The sequence below is a fragment of the Buteo buteo genome, chromosome 6, assembly GCF_964188355.1.
Source record: "Buteo buteo chromosome 6, bButBut1.hap1.1, whole genome shotgun sequence".
Taxonomy (NCBI): Eukaryota; Metazoa; Chordata; class Aves; order Accipitriformes; family Accipitridae; genus Buteo; species Buteo buteo.
In genome coordinates this window covers 24,402,944-24,421,782 of record NC_134176.1, presented here as the reverse complement: position 1 = coordinate 24,421,782, position 18,839 = coordinate 24,402,944, and the positions used below count along the sequence as shown (strand labels likewise).

The following is an 18,839-nucleotide window of genomic DNA, read 5'->3' as shown; positions in this document are numbered from 1 at the left end:
ATTTGAAAATGCTGTCTCCACTTTGGTGTGTCCTATCTCATCTATGAAGTACAGATGGTGGTTCTGATGTGATGAAGAGTAGGATGAGCCTCATGGACTTGCTGTTGCTAACAAAGACTGTGACAGAAGATGCTGGGATCGGTAGAACAGTTGTTGCTTTATCCTTATGCTGTTGTCCTAGACTGGAAGTGGTTAACAAACTGGTCTCAGGCAGCCTAGCCAGTAGATCCTCTACTCTGTTATCTACTCTATTTCTTTTGTTTCTTTTTCTTTTCCAACAAGTGCAGGATATAGAATGGTAGGAATGTCAAATATAGTTCTACGTTTTATTTGAAGTACTGCGCAATAGGAGCAGCATACCTTTGTCTAGAATGCTGAAGATAAAATACTTTCCCAGGAAGCAACTTCTGAATTCATGTTCTTTATAATGTATGTCTTGCAGCTTCACGTCTGCTCTCAGGTGATGCTGTCATCCAGTTACCTTCTTGTGGATGACATACTAGCTGTCATTCAGAGTCCTTCTGATCTGAAGATCGCTTTTTTGCCTGTTGCAAGGTTCATCTGAGTAGGATAGCAACTGTTAACTCCAAATCACAGAACAATGAAAGGCTGTTCTGTTAGTAGTAGCTGCTTCCATCTCTGCTTCTCCCAAAGGCTGTGGAAACCACTCCAGAATAGAGACATGTTGTGGACTAATGTCATGCCTTTCTGGGGACTTTATTGACATATTTCCAGAGGAATCTATGTAATGGGACTGGTTAGAGTCTTTGGGGTTTTTTTTTTGTTTATTTGGGGTTTTTTTTCTTAACCTATAAAGCAAAGTTGTAGCCAAATGAGGCTTGAAAACTTCAGTTTGAATCTACATATCGGTGTTCTTTGGGTAGGATGAAGCATTGTTCATGGGCCTGTTTCTTAGCCTTCATTTCTACAAGGGGATCAAACTTCCAGGGAAGCACAGCAACATGGCAGTGTTTGTTATCCTTGCATCACACCTTATTTTACAGTAAATACTTTTGAGCAAGCACCAAACATGAGTTGGGCCTGCCTAAGAGGGAGTATGTTGCTCTTCACTCTTCCTCTTTGCTCTGTGTTACAGCTTGCTGTTTTGTTGTGGAGTGTACAGTGGTCTTTGTGCTCTTTTTACCTGAGTTTCTTGCATGTCCAAGAATCAAGAAATGTTTGGTTAGTGCTTTATTTCTTCTGCATGAGGATCCTGATAGTAATGGTAATGATGAATTGGAGCTTTTGTGGACTTGACTAAAATGATTTTCTCAGCTTTGTTTCCCCCTTTTCTTGTCATATCTTCTTCAGGACCAAGTACTACCTGCCAGGAAGATTCCTGTGCGAATCAGGGCATCTGTAATCAGCAATGGGAAGGCTTCACCTGTGATTGCTCCATGACTTCATATTCTGGGAGCCAGTGTAATGACCGTAAGTAGGCTTTTCCATTGGATTGGTGAGCTGTGAGTTCTGATGGATGGGAGCACAGAGAACATGTGATTAGTTTTACTTTCAATTGAAATACAACTTTCCCAGTGTCAAAGCCAAACTTTGTTTCCTGGAAGGTTTCTTTGAAGCATACAGCAGGTTATATTTTTTCTTTTTCCTTGTTAAAACAAAAATAGGCAATTTGATATGTGGGGGGTTTTTTTCTTCTTTTCAAAAGCTAACTCAACTAGACCAATGATGCCAGTTGATGTTAATGGAATTCCTGGTTTAGAGAAACCAGGAATGACTTTTATATATTGTGTGTAATATTTACATAGGTAAAAAAAAGGCTAGGTTTTGGGTACTGAATTATGCTTTGAGGTAACGCTTTTCATTCAAACCTTGATGCCAAAGGCATGGAATCCACGTAAAACTGCTGAGCAGTGTTCTGGATTGTCTTCTGAATTACTAGCTGTATGCTAAGATGAAAAATTGGGTACTGTTTGCTAGAACGTTCAGTTAAAGCCAGGTGGTCAATTAAACATACAGCAATAGTGTTGTGCTTCTTGGCATATTGATTTGCTTGATCTTAAAATATTGGATGTTCTTGGCTGATTACTATTAAGATCTCTGATGAAATAATTGAACAAAACCCTGAAGCCTTTGTTTAGGGGGAAGATAATCAGCTTTCAGACATTCCTTCTACTCATCCTGATATGGCCTTTGCTTCTGCCTGGAGGGAGCAGATCAGTTCAGCTCTACTCTCTCTCTCCACGTCTATTATTTAAGGTGACAGTTAGTCCCCTTCTTCCTCCCTGCTTTGAGGCAGGGAGCAAGGGAGCACATTGTAAGTAAAACAGTAGGCTTCAATAATTTGGTTCCTTGTGAGTGTAAATTTTAAGACCAGAAAAGAGTCTTATAGTCTGCTCTGACCACCTGCATCTCACAAGCTGCTGCTCTTCATTAAGGGTATTTGTGGTAGACTTTATTAATGGTACCAGCAAGGTCCACACAACATTAGTGCCACAGCACTATCATATCTGCAACCCTTCTCCTAGAAGTTTGAGATGTGGCTGAATTGACAGCACATATGACAAGCTGTTTAACACGTGGTGACAGTCTGTTTCTGCTGAAGGCCAAAAAGCCTGCTTTTCTGAGTCATTGATAAAATATGGTGTTATCTGTGTTGGTCTCCCCTTTCTCCCAGCATAGTTCTCCCAAACAGGTATTGGAAAGGCCCATCAGCATTCATATTTTGATAGGGACTGTATAAGAAGGGTACTACAGACACAGATTTACTGGCTTTAACGCCACATCATGGTTTTGGGTTGTTTTAGAATCCAGAATGACTCCTTTGGGTCCAGAAGAAACATTTCATATTGGAGCCACGATATTTGGCTCCGATTTTCTGCATCCTTGTTTCAGTTTGCTTTTGTCAATTGGACACCCAGTTTCCCATTCTCGCACTACTACTTCAATCATTCAGTTTAGACTTGCTAAGCATAGCACATTATAAACCTGTTGTGTAAAAGAAATGTTACTTTTAAATCCTGTTGGGCTACACTTAAGTACATGTTCAGGAAATCTCTAAAGAGATTATTGATACTGTCTGTTTTGTTTCTAATGTGCTGGGCTTCACAGCTCCAGAACGTCACAGTACCCTTGTTATGCTGTTGCTAATGTCTTAGAGCAGGCACTGAAGTGTCAGGAAGCCAGGTTCCTGTGTCTGTAATTGTGGATTCCTTGCTGCTTTTTAGAGCTGGCAGCTGGAAACCATGCAGAGCAGAGGTGGGGGTTTGATATGAGTGGGGGTGATGTGGGCAATGTAGTAGCCAGCCTCCTAGTGTCAGGCCTGGCTGGTGACTTAGAAATGCTCACAGGAGGATGTGCATTTCAAAATGGTCTGGAAAGGTAAGTCATGTGGACTCCTGGAACACAACGAGACTTCAGCCAGGATCTTCAAAAAGTGCGTATAACATCATCTTGTGTTGGTGGTGGTTTTTTTGTTTGTGGTTTTTTTTTGTTTGTTTGTTTGTTTTTTTAAGTCTTTGCCATGTATCAGGACATTTAAGACATAGTTCTACTCCTGGTTGCCTGATGAAGTTATAAAGTGTTGCAGGCTGTGGAGAGGGAGAAGGCTTCCTTCCTGTTCCTCTCTGTTAGATGTGGTTGCTATTATACCTGAGTCTAATGGAAGTACAGACACTTGTAAGTTAATTGAATTAAATGTTCTTTAGACTGGATTTTAGTGCAGGTACAGGCAGGGGGAGATAACTTCTGTGTAACCTGAAGCCTTGCTATTATTTAGAAATGCATCAGGCTTTTTGGTAGAACTTTTTTCTGCGACAGGAGTCTAATTCTATTAATTTAGTAGATGGCTATTTCTAAGCAAATTGTGGTCTCCCACTGATGTAAATATAGAAGTCAATACAAGAGGTCTAGATTTACACAATGGAAATGGTAGCAAAAGGAGGACTTGCTGAATGTATTCTGCCTTTCTATTTCTGTTAATCAACTCAAGTGTCTACACTGGAAAATTTGTGTTTCCATGTATTTGATGCAGAATATTTCTGTGCCTCTGAGATAGAAAAATGGTATATCTGGTATTCTCTTCAATAATTCGTGATGATCTCTTTAGATCATCCCCAATTAAGTATTGGTAAGTGTGATTTGTTATTTGCTAGTGTAAACTTTGCAAAGTCATTCAGTGTTAGGGATACTCAAGAAAGCTTGGTGCACCAATACATTTTTGTTTAGTTACAGCTATCTCCATGGCGCGATTCAGACGCCCAGCTGGGAGATGGACTGTATTACCTCTCCCTTGGTATTTTGTGTTTTTCACCATCTGGGTCAATTTTTGTCCAGATGTCATGACCTCCCTTTAATGTCAATGCCAGCATGCTCAGCTTGATTTACTTACAGAAACCCTCTTCATTGTTCGTGTTTAGTTATCACCCATTCATTTCTAATGTGCCCAGCTTATCACTTACTGAGTCAGAGAGCAAGAGGTTGCTAGTGTGTAGAAAATAAATCTGCATAGACTTCGTTAGTCATGCATGGCTAAACCAGTCCGCTGTTTAAATATCAGCACACTTAGGGATTTGCCTTTCATACTGCAGAGACATCCACCCTACATGAAGCAAGAGCCACCTCTGATTTATCTTGAGTGAATCATACTTCATTACAGCAGGTCAGGCACCCTGCCTACTTCTTACTTCCCTCCTCATGCTTTGCCCTTGCTTACTCAGTGTTCTTTTACATACCCTCTGCTATAACTAGTGTTTTCTAGCTGATGGCTCACTTTCAGTTCCTACCCTAAGCCTTTGTCTTCTGTCTCTGAAGACCTTATCCTCTGAGAATTGGGATAAGAGGAGGGAAATGTAACTGTGTACTTTAGTACACGTTGTAATTTGTACCATTGTGGTTTGGGTTGTGAACCCTGCTTTTACCCTTCTTATCACTGTTTACTTTCATTTGTGCTGCAGCTCCAAGAACTGTAATATCTTCAGGGCAAGGATCTAGTGCTACTTCTTATTAAAGCACCATGCACTTTTCTGATGCTTAGTAATAGCCCACTACATAATTGCTTTAGCACTTAAGTGGTTTAAGAATCTATTTTGCCTTTCTTTGTACTGAAAGGCATTTCCCTTCCCTTGAGTAACAGCTGTAAAACATCATAGAATCTATGATTCTATATCTGGCTGCAGATCAAGAGCTTGCTTGCCCCATGTTCCCTTTGGGATTCATCCAGGATAGGTAGTGTTGTCAATGTCAGGGGAGGAATTTGTCTGTCCTTGTTTTGGGTGAGAAAGAGGGAATTTGAGTGACAGGTGCTTTTTGGAATTGCTTCTTCTGCACCTTTCAACTTCTCAAGGTGCCCTGACAGAAAAGTGTTTCCTTTTTTTCAATTGTGAAAGCTAGCCAACTTTATCCTTTTGTAATCCCCAAAATGTAGCTAGGTCTCTAGTGAGTAATTTAATTACAATTGCTTCAACAGCTTGGCAGAAGGAGCATTTAGGATGAGAGCTGCAATCAGTCACTGATATCTGTGCACACCTGGCTGCTGTCAGCACATAAGCTATGGTCCAGCCGTGCTACAGACTTCAATAGGAGAGAGACTTTTTACAGGTGGCAGTGATTACAGCTTCTGTTATCAACCTTTGAGCAGTTCAAGCAGTTGCTTAATTCTCTTCCTGACACTGCTCAGCAACTATGTCATTTTCATAAACATGTCACAGAAGGCTCTTGCCATGATTTTGTTCCTTGTGATCTCTGCTCTCTTTGACAGTATTTTTTTTACATGATACTTTTTGGTAGTCATGGCAATAGTTATCATTTTTCATGTTATAAGTAGCTGAGTGAGTGGTACTGTGTTCTGGGTATTTTGCCCCATGAAGGAGCTGGCCTCTGAAATGGTTCCTTCAGTAATGGCACACCCAGGGTGTGATCTCTGATAAGACGTTGATGTAAGTTGACAGCAGTAACAGAAATGCGGTACAGCAAAATAGGAGTGTCTGTTCTGTCACCCCAAGCTCCATTTGTCAATGATGATCTCTAACTACATCTTTCCACTAAATGTAAGTTAATAAATTAAGTGTTCTAAATTGTCAGGTGTAACAAGGATTTGATTAATTTTAAATGTAGCTTTTTCCTTGTAATACCCCGCACATGTATTGCCTCAATTGTATTGCCTAAATACTCTAGATGAATATCACACCAGCTATGGTTTCATCAGTATGAGGTATTTTGGGTGCCACATGGTATGCAGATGGTACCTGTACTTTTGCAGAGAAGGGAAAAACCCTTGTAAAAGCCTGTTAATCTTGCAGCTGTTGCTGTTGATCTGCAACAGGATATGCCAGTCACCAATCCAGGTGAAAGCACAGCTGGCTTTGATTGTTGTCTCCATACCCCTATGAATCTGCCATAACTGGCACTACAGATTATGAAAATGTGATTCCCATGTTGGGCCTAATGTCCTGGATGGAAGCTCTGGCTTGCAATAATCTTTAGTCCATTTTTTGCCCCAACTGGGTTTTTTGTGCTCTCCCATCTTTGCAGTACCCACTTGAGTGAGACATCAGTGCTTTTAAGCCATTGCTTAAAGTCTGATGCATGATAGGTAGAGTGTAATGGTGTTAATGAGATGGGGTAAGGTTCACTTAGTGCTTTCCCAGACAGCATGGAATTTTCTGTTGTAGTACACACTGTATTGCCTTCTTATTCCTGTAGGGTCCTCAAGATGATTGTTTATTTTCCAGGCTGACTACATAGAAAACAGTTTGCAAAGAGGAGCCTGCATTAATGGGTGAGAACAGATACATGGAGATTGAAGTTGCTCTTTGTATTTTATGGACTAGACTTTGCAGTAACACTTATAAATACAAAATAATTTCTTTGATTTCAATGAGGTAACTCAAGATTTATGCCAGTATTGGCAGATCAAAATCTGGTGTGTGACTCTGAATCCACGTATCAAATATGCCTAATTATTTTGTACTTAAGATTTATATAGGGTTTTTTATACCTTAGACTGAAAGCTAGCTTTAAGATTAGTCACTAGCAGGGACAAATGTATGTCATGAAATATTTACATGGTGCAGGTAGCTGAGAGAATGCCAACACGGGGATGGATGCAGGCAGTGCTAGAATTTTTAATTTTTTTTTTTTCTTCTTGGTGGCTTTTGAACCTTCAAGCCTGGGGCTACGTAAGGGAGGAGGCTGGGGTGAGCAGGGAGAGAGAGAGACAGACATCTTGTATACTTACCCTGTTTTTTGCAATGGAAATTATTAACAGAAAAACAATGGCAGGAGGACTTGGAGGTCCTGAAGGAGAATCTTGTTCACTATCCAGGCTGCCTAATGTACTAATTATTGCCTGTCATTGGAAGAAGGCTACCTATTGATCTCCAGTGGAGTTTAGCTGTATATAGGGACATATCTTTATTATGTTGCAATCTTGTTACCCAGGAGCTGGTATAGTAATCTCAGTTGTGGAACACTGGGGATTAGATGCAAAACCTTAATTACAGTTATCTTAATGATCCCCAAGGGGCAGATTGAAACCAGCTGCTTGGGTACCTGTGAATCAAGCTTTGTGGGGGTGAGGATTTTTTGGTGGATTTGATTTATCTTTGTGGAGGTGCTTCACTGCATACTGACATCTGAGGCTTGTGCAAACACTGGGAGTGGAGCCTGGGATTTTGGTTGCCTTTTGCTGTCCTTAGAGATTTTGGGCCACAAAGGAATTTCTCTGATTGTGGAACAAAATAGGCTTTGCAGTAAAAAACCCAAGAATAATCAAATAACATTAATTCTGTTGAGGTGTAAGTGTTAACTGAAACCCCAGTTAGCTAATGGGTGTCCACAGAAGAAAAAGCTTCCAAATCTGTGAATGTTAGTTTATTTCAAACTCTTGGGTACATGCAGAACTGGTGAAAATTCTTCTTGGGTAGTAGTTTAATCAGTGAAAACTGCACATTTAGGGCAAGCCAAACTTTGCATATTTCAGTCAAAATTTTAAAATAGTGCTGAACAGAAAAAAATGAAGGAGGAATAAAAAAGTGGGATGTGGTCGATTTCATAATTTTCAAAACCAAGTTCAGGATTCATTGGCTGCATCCAAATGATGAATTTATCTTGAAAATTAGCAGAGATTGCTTAAAAACCTGAGAAAGAAGACAACTAATCTTAATTTCAAAGTGTTGACTAAGTTAGTTCATCCTCTGTCTAGAGGTTATGATTTAGTCACTCTGCTGTGACTCTCTGAGGTTCTTCCCAGACTTCTGCATTGGAGATGAGCAGTGTGGGATTGTGGTGGCCTCCCTGGCCTGGGAGATGCCTTTTAGGATGTTTCTGTTGCCAGCAGGGTGCTGGAGAGGGTGATCTTGAGTGGGATGGGGAAAGAGTAGAAAATTACTCCTTCCCTAGGAAAGCAGAGTTGTCTGGTCTTTGTAGTGTGCTTTTGTTCAAATGCCTCTAGCCTTAACCTGAGAGTAGTTGTGCTTGTGTCCATTGAGTAACTGTCTCAGATAACATAACTGATCTCTAGACCAGAGTGTCTTGGCTAGGCTCTGGCTTTAATAATACGCCTGCCAAATATAAGTAATTTTTTCTTCCAGAGAGACTCTGGCATGTTGATTTTGAAGGAAGTGTGGTTGGAGTTCTATTCTTCCTCTTGTCTCTGGTCTGAAACCTGATTGCAGTGCTTGGCCACAGCAAAGCTGGTGTCAGCTTTGCTGGCTTCCCATAACTATCATATTTCTTTTCTTTCTTTTTTTTTTTTCTTTTTCTTTTTTTCAGATTGCACTAAGTGACCTTCTGTCTGTTTTATTTCTGCCCCGCTGATCTCAGGCAAATGATGAAGATAGATAGCAATATCACAAGCCATCCATCATACAGTTTGTAGGTCCCTTAGAAGCATCTGTGTCTTTAGTAGTTTATCTGTCAGATATTTCATAATTGAACACCACAAAATGCTGAAGAGAGGGCTAATATTGGTATTTCTTTTTACTACTGGAGACTTCAGCAGTCAGGTGTCTTTCACTTGGAAATACAGACTGTCATGAGAAGTGCCTGTGCACCAGAGTTTAAATTATGGATCCAAGCCAACTGCACGTTACAGAAGGCAGCACTACTGCTGACATCAGCAAAGACTCATTTTTTTTGCTTTGCTGTTGTAACACTGGATTGTTTGTATTACCAGTGAAGAATGAACTGAGCAGACCGGGCTTTCAAGCCCTTGTTCTGTGTGAATGAGCAGAAGTTCTCGGAAGCAGTGACTGTGAATCTGACTGCTGGCAAATGGTTGTAGGCATTCCAGGTATGTGATATGGGGCAAGAGAAAATCTGGTCGAGAGTGTGTGTGTGTATGTGTATGTGTGTGTGAGGGAGATACTGGTATTGATCTTGAGGTCAGTGGGCATGTTTGACTCCAGAGAACATGCAAAGTTACCCAATGGGGCATGATGTTGATCTCGTAACAGTACTGTCAGCTGTGCAGCAAATATATGTGGTAGGTGAGTTGCCACACATAGATACCTGAAATACCAGTTTGAAGTGTTGGTGAGTTGCACACATTTGCATGAGGTGTTACACTGGGTAGGACACCATGCTAATCCTATATGCTTAAGGTTAGGGTTAGCCTGGATTTCTCCACATGATGCTGTGGCATGGAGAACATCCTGAGAATTCATCTTGTTATCGTTACTTGAATGCTGAGAACTGAGGTCAGAAGAATTTTCTGTGCTTCCTGTTGTTTGAACACAAATCGTAGTTCAGTGTTTGTACTGGCAGTAAAAAAACCACCCCCCACCCCCCCAAACCAAACCAACCAAACAAAAAACCCAAACCAAGCCCCCAAAACAACAAAAAACCCAGCCTTTTTTCTCTATTGTTTGCACTTGTTACCAGTGATGAGTCTACTCAGCATTTGTCCCAGCTAGAAAAGGCTGGAGGCTTAAATCCCTTACCCCATCCTGCTGTAATAGTTACTTCTGATGGACACTTTGGACATGGATTATTGCTTCGTCTCAAGGGAAGCATCCTCACAGAGATCCCCACTTGGTTGTGGAATTGCTACTGATGGCTCATGTGTATGGAAGATTGATAGATCAAGTCATTTAAACTTAATTTAGGCACACCAGAGAATATACTTAGCCCAAATATCACACTTCAGAGACCTGTACTAAGCACATTATGGGAGTTATTCAAAATGCATAGACAATATATCATAAAGCTTCCTGTTTTAAACAAATTTCATCCTGGAGACCAGGATGAAATAAGAATAAACTTTTCAGTATCTGCTAAAGTGGAGCTAGGTACAGCACAATACTTGGGATGGAACAGAAAGTAAAATGAACTACATCCTCCTATGCAGACCCCTGTGCATTTGCTCACCTCCTTTAGAAGCCAGGACACTTTAACACTTTCTGTTGCAGAGATGAATTTCTAACTGAGTTCAGTCAATGAAGTAGAAACTAACCAGGTTTTCATACTTTCAGTGGTGCCAGGATGTTTTTATTTATGACCAGTAAGATGTGAACCATCTGAGTAACTTAAGTTGCTCACTCTCAGACACTCTGTAAGCATATCTCCATGTTTGGGAGCAAATACTGGAAAGGATGGAGTAGCTGCCTTTCTGAGTTTCCTCCAACTCCTCCTTCTAATGGAAAAGGGCTTTTTTCTTTTCCAGTACTGAATAGATGGAAGTATAGGTCTTTAGTCCTGGCAAGTTTAGTATTTGAAGACTTGTTTTCTTTGCCCACCTTACGCACAGGAGATTCAGACTTGCAAGAAAAGGGTGTTGCTCACAGCTGCACTAGGCCTGCTGGCAAATAGCATTCAGTACAGATGGTTGTCTGCCCACACTCTATTTATGAAGAGGCCTCCAGTGTTTATGTTAACAGTGATGAGTTTGAGAGATAAAAATAGGGAGTTGTTTGTTGTTCATTTGTTCTTTATAGATCTGCAGTGAACTTTTTTTATAAAGCACAAATTCGATAGAGAGATTTGTTAACCTGCTAGAAGAGCAGGCTGTCAAAAAGCCAAGATGCAGATGTCTGAAGTGCTGAAATACTTACTCCTTGTTTCTTGTACTACTTCCCTTCACTCCACGAGATGGTGCTGTGTTCCCACAGACCCCAGGCATCCTTTGCTTGGCTTTTCCTAGGCCCTTGGTGGGTGTTTGGAATACAAAAACCTGAAATGAAGTTAGAAAGAATCTCTATCTCTCCAGTTGCCTTTTTCTCTTCTCCAAATTAATCTCAAAGAGATTTTCCAAAATCACCTAAGGCTTTGTATAGTCTTCTGCAGTTTATGTCTTCCTCAATGTTTACTGAGTTCTGTGGCTTTGCCATGACTCGAGAGAGCTTAGGAAGCCCTCTGGAGGCTACTTCAACATGCTGTAGTTTCAGGGTAGCAAACAGTAGAGCTGAGACTGTGTCTTGTTGTCTGTGGTCATTCCTTGCTGATAGCCTGCTAAGTCATGAAGATCTTTGCATGTTGCAGGGGTCTGCCTAGTTCCACATTTATTTTTTTATTTAGGTCTTGTGCAAAATGTTCCAGGGCTTCAGCCCCGGAAACTTAAATTATCTGATCATGTCACTTAAAATAATCAGCAGTTCTGCTCTCCTTGTTTTCCTGCCCCATGCTTTCCTATTTATATGGAAGCTGTGGTTTTGGGAGCTCTTGTGTGTTTTATTTTTCCTGCTTTCAGTTAGATTTGGAGTAGAGAAATACTGATCTGGGGATACTGTCCGTGCAAGGAGGAAACATTGGAAGCTGGTGTTTGAAAAGGCTGAAGTCCACTGAGCTTCTGCCACAAGGTGGAAAGACACTCTTGGAGAATAAGAAAAGTTACTTTTCGCATGACACAGTATTAGCATGCCTTGGGTTGCTAAAATGAGTTTAATGTCAGTGTGGAAAGTGATAGAAGTGACTCATTAGTTATTTGTGAAATTGTGGATAGAGAACTTGCATTTGTTCTGCAGAACAGCTGCTTTCTTTACAGAAACAGGTGCCTGGAGTGAAAGGCTTCTTCACCCATTGTGTGTCCCTGGAGCCTGCCATTTTAGCTTCCTGATTACCACACATATCTTCATGTGTCGTAGATATGTGTTCAGTGTCTTCACAGTTCTGCCTCTCGTTTCCTCATGCTTCTGTAAAGAACAGTCTGATCTCACTTGTCCTCCTGCTTTTGTTCTTAGCGTTTTCCAAAAGCTTGAACTTGCACTTTCCTGTTTTTCTACTGACAGAGAGTGGATTCCTGATCTATAATTTCTAGTCTCAAATTCCCATAAGTGGTGTGGAGGTGATAAGTAGAGAAGTGGTACAAAATCCTTACGTGCCTAAATGAGGCTGAGACCAGCTTCCCTCCCTGCTTTTTAACTCCTTATAACTGGTCTGGATTAATGTGGAACAACTACAACTCCAGGGCAAGTCAGTAACAGTTTTCCATTTCAAATACCCAAATACCTTTCAGCAGGACTCCTAATGCACATCTTACAATTTGCATAATGGTTACATTTCACTCAACTAGGCAACTTCAGGACCTAACTAAATTGATGACACCATTGTATAAGGACTGTTCCTTAGTCACTTAGCTCAGGACACATTCTGAACATGAGCTGCAGTTTCTGCCAACAGCCATTAATCCCCATGAGCTGTGGCATGTAAATGCTGTGTCATATATCTCCAGGGCAAGAGAAGCTTCTTACTTGGATACCTCTGGCAAGTTTTTCAAGTTGCTAGTAATTGTTCCAATGCTTAAAGCTCGTCTCTGATTTCTCACTCAAATTTTAATACCCAGATACAACTTCAGAAACACTTCCAAGTGTGATCAGGTATACACCAGAGAGATTTTTAACCGGGGAGGTGGTGGTTCTTGTCACTTCTCAGTGAGCATCCTGCTTCTGCTACTATGAAAATTTAGCAAAAAATAAAAGCTAAGCTGCACTGATTGGTTTTTATTCTCTGTAAGTCCTCCCCAGAACCTTATCTGGAGATGTCTTATCTTGGTGTAGTAGTTATGGCTTCAAGGCATAGGGTGTTGAAAAGTATGATCTAGACTTTATGGATAACACTGAGGGTGTTTTCTGCATACAGTGTGACATTTCCTTAGCCCTCTTCAAAAATATGTGTGTTAGCAAATAACTCTTCTTGCTGTTCTAATTGACTCATGTTTACTACATATAGGTTATACTGAGCTTTGAAGACCAGACTGGACCACAATTTGTCGAGAACTTGAGGGCATTTTGGATGTGAAGGCAGGGACATGGGTGAGGTAGAGCACAAAGCATGGTCTGTTCTGTGTGGGGACTTTTGATCTAACAGCCAAGTAACAGTTTTTGTCCTGGCTCACCCTGTCATCACTAGTATAATGCAGACTTCTGACTTCCTTCTCTGTTGCTGTCTTTTCTCTGACTCAGGGCATGCTATTTTGAGTGGGGGAAAGGTTTTTTTGTCTTTTCCATGTGCCTCCTTCTGAAGGCAGCCCAGGGCCTGCACAGAGCAGCAGCTGTGAGTCAACAGAGCTTGCAGTTAAACAGCAGGACACATCAGAGCAGACGGAATTGAATTCTCCAGGGACAGAATTTTAAAACTGTTAAGCACTGAGCAAAGTTTTCCTTGCTCCTTGCTTGCTTGCTTGTTTGGGTTTTTTTGTTTTGTTTTTTTAAGGGCTCTAGGTTCCCTTTGGCATTTGCTGCTGATGCCTTATACATCTTTTCAATCTGGGAACTGCTAACTACAGCAGGCAGTGAGACTGTTTCATGTCAAGGGGAGCTTCCTCTTCAAAAAGCAGTTGGAAGGTGGCAGGGACTAGCTAGTTTGGGATTAGTTACACATCTTCCTCTGGTTCAAATCTGGCTCAGGCTCTGAGAAAATAACAGCTGTTACACTATGATGGCAAGTAGGTAGCTTATGTTGAGGAATGTGTTGGGGAATTGGAAGGAGATCTTGAAGAGTTCTTGAGGAAAAACTTCAATATCAGAACAGTTTTCCTGTTTTGGCCCTAATTAGGGCTTGTGGTCACAGCAGAGAGGTCAAAAGCTGAAACAAACCTGTACGTTGCCGAGGTAAGTAAATGCTACTCAGTGAATGCTGAAAACTGTAGTTTCTTTTTATTGGAAATCCAACAGGAAATTTTGACTAAGCCACTGCTCATGATCTCTAGCATTTGCTTTTTGCAGGCTTTGACTTTTGATGTTGATGTTTTGTTAGTGCTGGTCCTCTCAGAAAACACAGGTTAAGCTCAGATGCTCTCAGAAACCTGTAAAACTTGTAAACCTGATAGTGAAAGTATCTCTTCCTAACTGCAATAGGATGGTCCTTGGTACCAGAAATCCTATGATTTCAGTTGCTCACCAGCACAATACAAACTCCAGCAAGCACAGTGATCAGCTGCAGTAATCCACAAAGATATTTCTGAGTAACTCTGGTGAATCCACCTGAGAATTATCTTCTGTTTCACACACCAAAGAAAAGGAAATAGCATAGCAAGGCCCACAATCCTCCTATGCCTTGAACCTTCTGGCCTGGGTAGTAAAGCTGTCTGCTCCCTTTTGATCCAGCAGATCTCCCATGGCAGAGTTCTGCTGGACTCTCTGATGAAAACTAAATTTTCTCTTTTAATGTGATGTTAGTGTTGCCATTCATTTATCTCCTTCCTTTCTGCATGGAAGTTATAGACCCCCATCCCCTGCAATCTGTAGGAAGCAAATTCTGACTAAGACTTTTCCCTTGTATAGTAATCATGGGGTGTTGTGAAGGTCTTCTCCTAGGCTGCTGCAATTCATGTGTTAGTGGCTTTGCTTTATTCATTTGTCCATGAGCTCAGCTGAACTACACTGGTTTGCATCATAAGTAGGTGTGATCTTAGGTCCCTTTGAGTCTTCTGCATGCTACCTGGGAAGTGTCTGTTGTAGACAAAGCTTGAGAACCTGAAAATGCGTATCTGAAGTTAGATGGGCATACTGTGCAAGTTCACTGGCTCCTAGAATTGCATGCCCAGTGTTGGTCCATTCATCTAAAGACACACTCAAGCTTTAAGAAAAAGAAGAAAAAATGAAGTTTATTCTAATAAAATAAAGGGTTAAGTACTTAGAACAGAGTTTGAAAACAGTTGTGAGACAGGAGTTTCTGAAAGCCTAATTGATAAGCTTTTTTCAAAATTCTTTCAAAAAGCAATTTCATACTCCTAAATTAGGTTTCTTATTCTCTTGTGCCTAATGTTAGTGTTATGTACATCCTTCATATTTGCAAAGACATCAGTCAAATAAAATTTTAAATCTCTGCCTGCCACTTAAGCTCTCTATATGGGTTTCCTTCCCTGTTTTTTTCAGTTTGTCACTTAGCTATTAGAGTTGGTGGCAGTTCAAGCAGGCATTTTCTTCTCCAGAAGGCAGCTGTGGAGGATCACCATCTGAGTGTTTGCTTCGCTGTTCAGAGGCCAAGTAGAGGATTCTTTTGCTACTCTTGTCTGCCCTTCTGCTTCAGAAGAACTGAACCTAAAAATGTTTCACTCACATATTTACTGATCAGCAGTAGGGAGAAGCCTGGTGGAGACAGTGCTAAATTGTTGAGTGGTTACATTCAGATGGCATGGGAACGTCCTCCTACTTTGCAAACTAAATGGAACACTCAATGATGTCAGCTTGCTCCAGCACTATGAAGAGGCTAAACTTGATCATCACTAAGCACAGCTGAAAAAAAAAAAAAGGACAAAAAAACCCCAACCCAAAACCACCAAAACCCGAACTTGTTTCCTATGCCCTGCCATACATGTTAGCAGTTTCGGGGGATCCTATTTCAGCTTTTCTCTGACATCGTAGGATCTGATCCTGATGGCACGAATGGAGTTTGTCAGTTATCTCATATGAAGAACAGGAGACAGTTTCTATCAGCTGGGCAAGGATGCTGAGGGACCTTAAAAGCTGTAAAGATTCAGCAAGGAAGGTGACTGGAGGCATGAGTATATACATTAAAAACCAGAAGAGTAAAGGAGCAATCCTTCTGTGTCACAGCTGAAGTATTTCTCAATTTTCTGGGAGCATCTCTAGATGAGAAGGAAAGATTTTTCATTGTTTCAATGAAGGAAATTTAATGGTCATTGACAATAGTGATAAACAAGGCAACTCTAAAACAACCCCTCGAAGAACCAGCAGTTAAAAAAAACCCCACACAACCCCAAACTATGTATCTGCTCTGTTTCTAATGGTCTGATGCTTTCTGGTGGTGAAGGTAGGTAGGTAGAAGGTGCAGATTATTTATTTATCCCTTCTGCTACTGCTTTTCTAGTAATTACACAGCATTAGCATGCAGTCAGTCAGAAGGCAAATGTTCTACGAATGTCTCCTCTCTTCCCACCATCAGTCTCTTTGCCTTAGTTCACAAAAGAAATTATTCTTTGAGTAAGGAGTTAGTAATGGAATGACTTGTTGTTGCGCAGGTTAGTTCTAGACATCTCTAGAAGTAGGTATAGACACTCAGGGTTAGGCCTTGTTGATGCAGCAAATAAACCCTTGGATCTATGGTGCCTATGCATTCTAACTTCACTGAAGGTGAGTTATTTTGTGGATGAACATTGGACAGCGATGAATATTGTCTGACTGTAGAGAGAAGATAGCACTACACCATTTCCTAAACTGTACTTGAAGCTCTGGAAGTATGCTATAACAGTAAGTAGCTGGAGGTTTGTTTCCTTTACATAGGTTGAGACTATTCCTCTCTGGTTTCCTTCGGCTCGTTAGATAGGGCATTGAGACAATATTTTTACTTCTTTGAAAGGGTAATATCACAGACAGTGTGATGTATTTCCGTCTTAGAACTGATGCAGCCCTCTCTTCTGGAGTACAAATCCAAAGTATTACCTGGGGCTACATCCCTTCCCTACTACTTATGTGGCATCTCTGTCCCTGAGCAACCTTGGAGAACCACTATTGCTCTTCATTTTGCAGTCTTCCTCTTCCTGTCAGGAGAGCACCCTACTGCTGATCAAGTGCCAAGTATTTGCTGTATTCGGTTAATGTGATGGATGCCTCTTTCTCTGCCTTCTCACTGTTTGGAGCCAAAACTTGGGATTGTAAGTTAGAAGGTGATTAATCTTTCCTAATGGGACTCTGTGCTGCAAGCAGGATCTCACCCGCTGCGTCTTCATTAGCCTCGACCAAAGCCTGCATTACCTCAGATTAGGTAATTGGTCATTTATAACACAGGAGAAGGAGGGGGGAGAGGGCTTATGAAAAAGTGTCAACTAGATTCAGGGCATTAAAAATTAATTCCTGTTATCCAAGAATTCTGGGAGGCAGCATTTAATCAGGCATGCAGTTGAAAACCTCCCATCACCAGAGGATTCAGTCACAGTGAGAATGGTCTTTCTCAGTCTGTGGAAGGAGGTGTATAGTAGTAAAGGATATGACCTCTGCATGTACCATGCTATGAAAGAGTAAGTCAGTTTAGGGTTATTTCTGTAAGTTTAGAAGCTCTTCAAATTCACCCAGTAGGACAGAGCTTGCAGCTTGAAACCACACATTCTCTCTTCTATTGGTTAGCTGAATATTTTCTGAAGCAGCAGTTAAGTTTGTGTTCTACAAAAACCCTTATCTATTTCCACACTTTCTCAGGAACACTCTTGTCCAGATTCCTTCTCCATGGCCTATTGTTGACAGAGTATCCCAGAGAACGTCTGCTGAGGGTCTAGGGCTTTCCAAGTACTTTTGCCCTCAGTGTTTAGAATATCTTCAGCTGCCCTGATAATATGGACTGTAGGAATGGCTGTCAAGAGGGAGTTGCTTAGATGAGATACAGTCTTTGTAACAAACTCCCGTTTTTTGTTTTACTGGGTGTTTTTGATGATTTTGAAATAATGATAAAATGTTGTATATGACGTGTCCCCAGACAGTAAACATGATGCAGCCATAACTAAGGAATGAAGCCAACGGGGCAGTCCATGTAATTCTGCAGTACTTCTGAGAGTCCATGAAAATTACTTTTCTACTGTACTGTAACGCTTTTGGCACATACACATATTGGAAAGATCAAACATTTACAAATGTCTGTGGGCCTGCAAAAGACTTGACTGTGTCTTGCTCATAGAGTGAAGACGATGCATGATGATAATATTCCTACCCATGCTGTTAATCTTGAGCTCTGTCCTTGTATTTTATGGAAAACCTTAGTAAAAGTAAACAATGAATAAGAGAAATAATTGGTCTTTTGACAAAGGTATTGCATGGTGAGAAGAGGTGCCTCTTCCAGTGACTGGTGGTTATCAGGAGGGCTGTCTGGCATGCAGCAATGTGTTGAGAAGTTTTTCTGAACCCAGGAGCTCCTGGGATTTTTCAGAAGTTTTGTTTTATGCGTTCTAAAAGAGATTACATGTACTGTCTGCACTTGCCCTCTTTCTGTGTCTTTCTTATTAAGATAATGTAAAAATTCAGCTCAGGCCTTCTTCCCAGGTTTGGCTGCTCCAGAAGTTCCTCCCTTAGAAGCTGTCACTCTTCACCCTTCAACAGAGTCCAGCCAGAATGGTTCTCCATGTAGTTGTTCTGGGAGGTCAAGGTATTTCAGAACTGTACTTTTGATATGTTGATGGTGCTATGAATGGATTTTAGTGTGAAATGCAGAGAAGCAGAAGGCTGTAGGGGACCTCAGGAGTCATTGCCTCCAGTACTGTGTTTTGTTAGGACACCATATTTCATAGTACTTTTCAGAAATGCATGAAGCTTTATCTCTCAATTAGAGCAGCTTTTTGCCCCTGTTCCCTGTAAAGGCTTTTTAAAAGCTTCGTTGCTCTACTGATTAGAAACCTTTGTCTAATTTCCAATCTAAATTTATTCTTTGGTAGTTTATAACCATCTGTTCTTGTACCACTATTGTCCTTTAGTTAAATAGTCATTTCCAATCCTCAGCTA

At 40.9% G+C, this 18,839-nt stretch overlaps 1 protein-coding gene across 21 annotated transcripts in view; it reads left to right on the top strand.

The window, feature by feature from the left end:
* The window catches only part of NRXN3 (neurexin 3), a 1,032,385-nt gene that overhangs the window by 484,065 nt on the left and 529,481 nt on the right, over positions 1 to 18,839 (top strand). For all 21 annotated transcript variants that reach the window (XR_012650705.1, XM_075030063.1, XM_075030061.1 and 18 more), the window contains one exon: positions 1,312 to 1,431. Coding sequence is in view for 20 of the 21 variants with exons in the window: in XM_075030063.1 (XP_074886164.1) it covers positions 1,312 to 1,431 (120 nt within the window). In the remaining variant the exon portion in view is untranslated. The remainder of the gene's footprint in view (positions 1 to 1,311; positions 1,432 to 18,839) is intronic.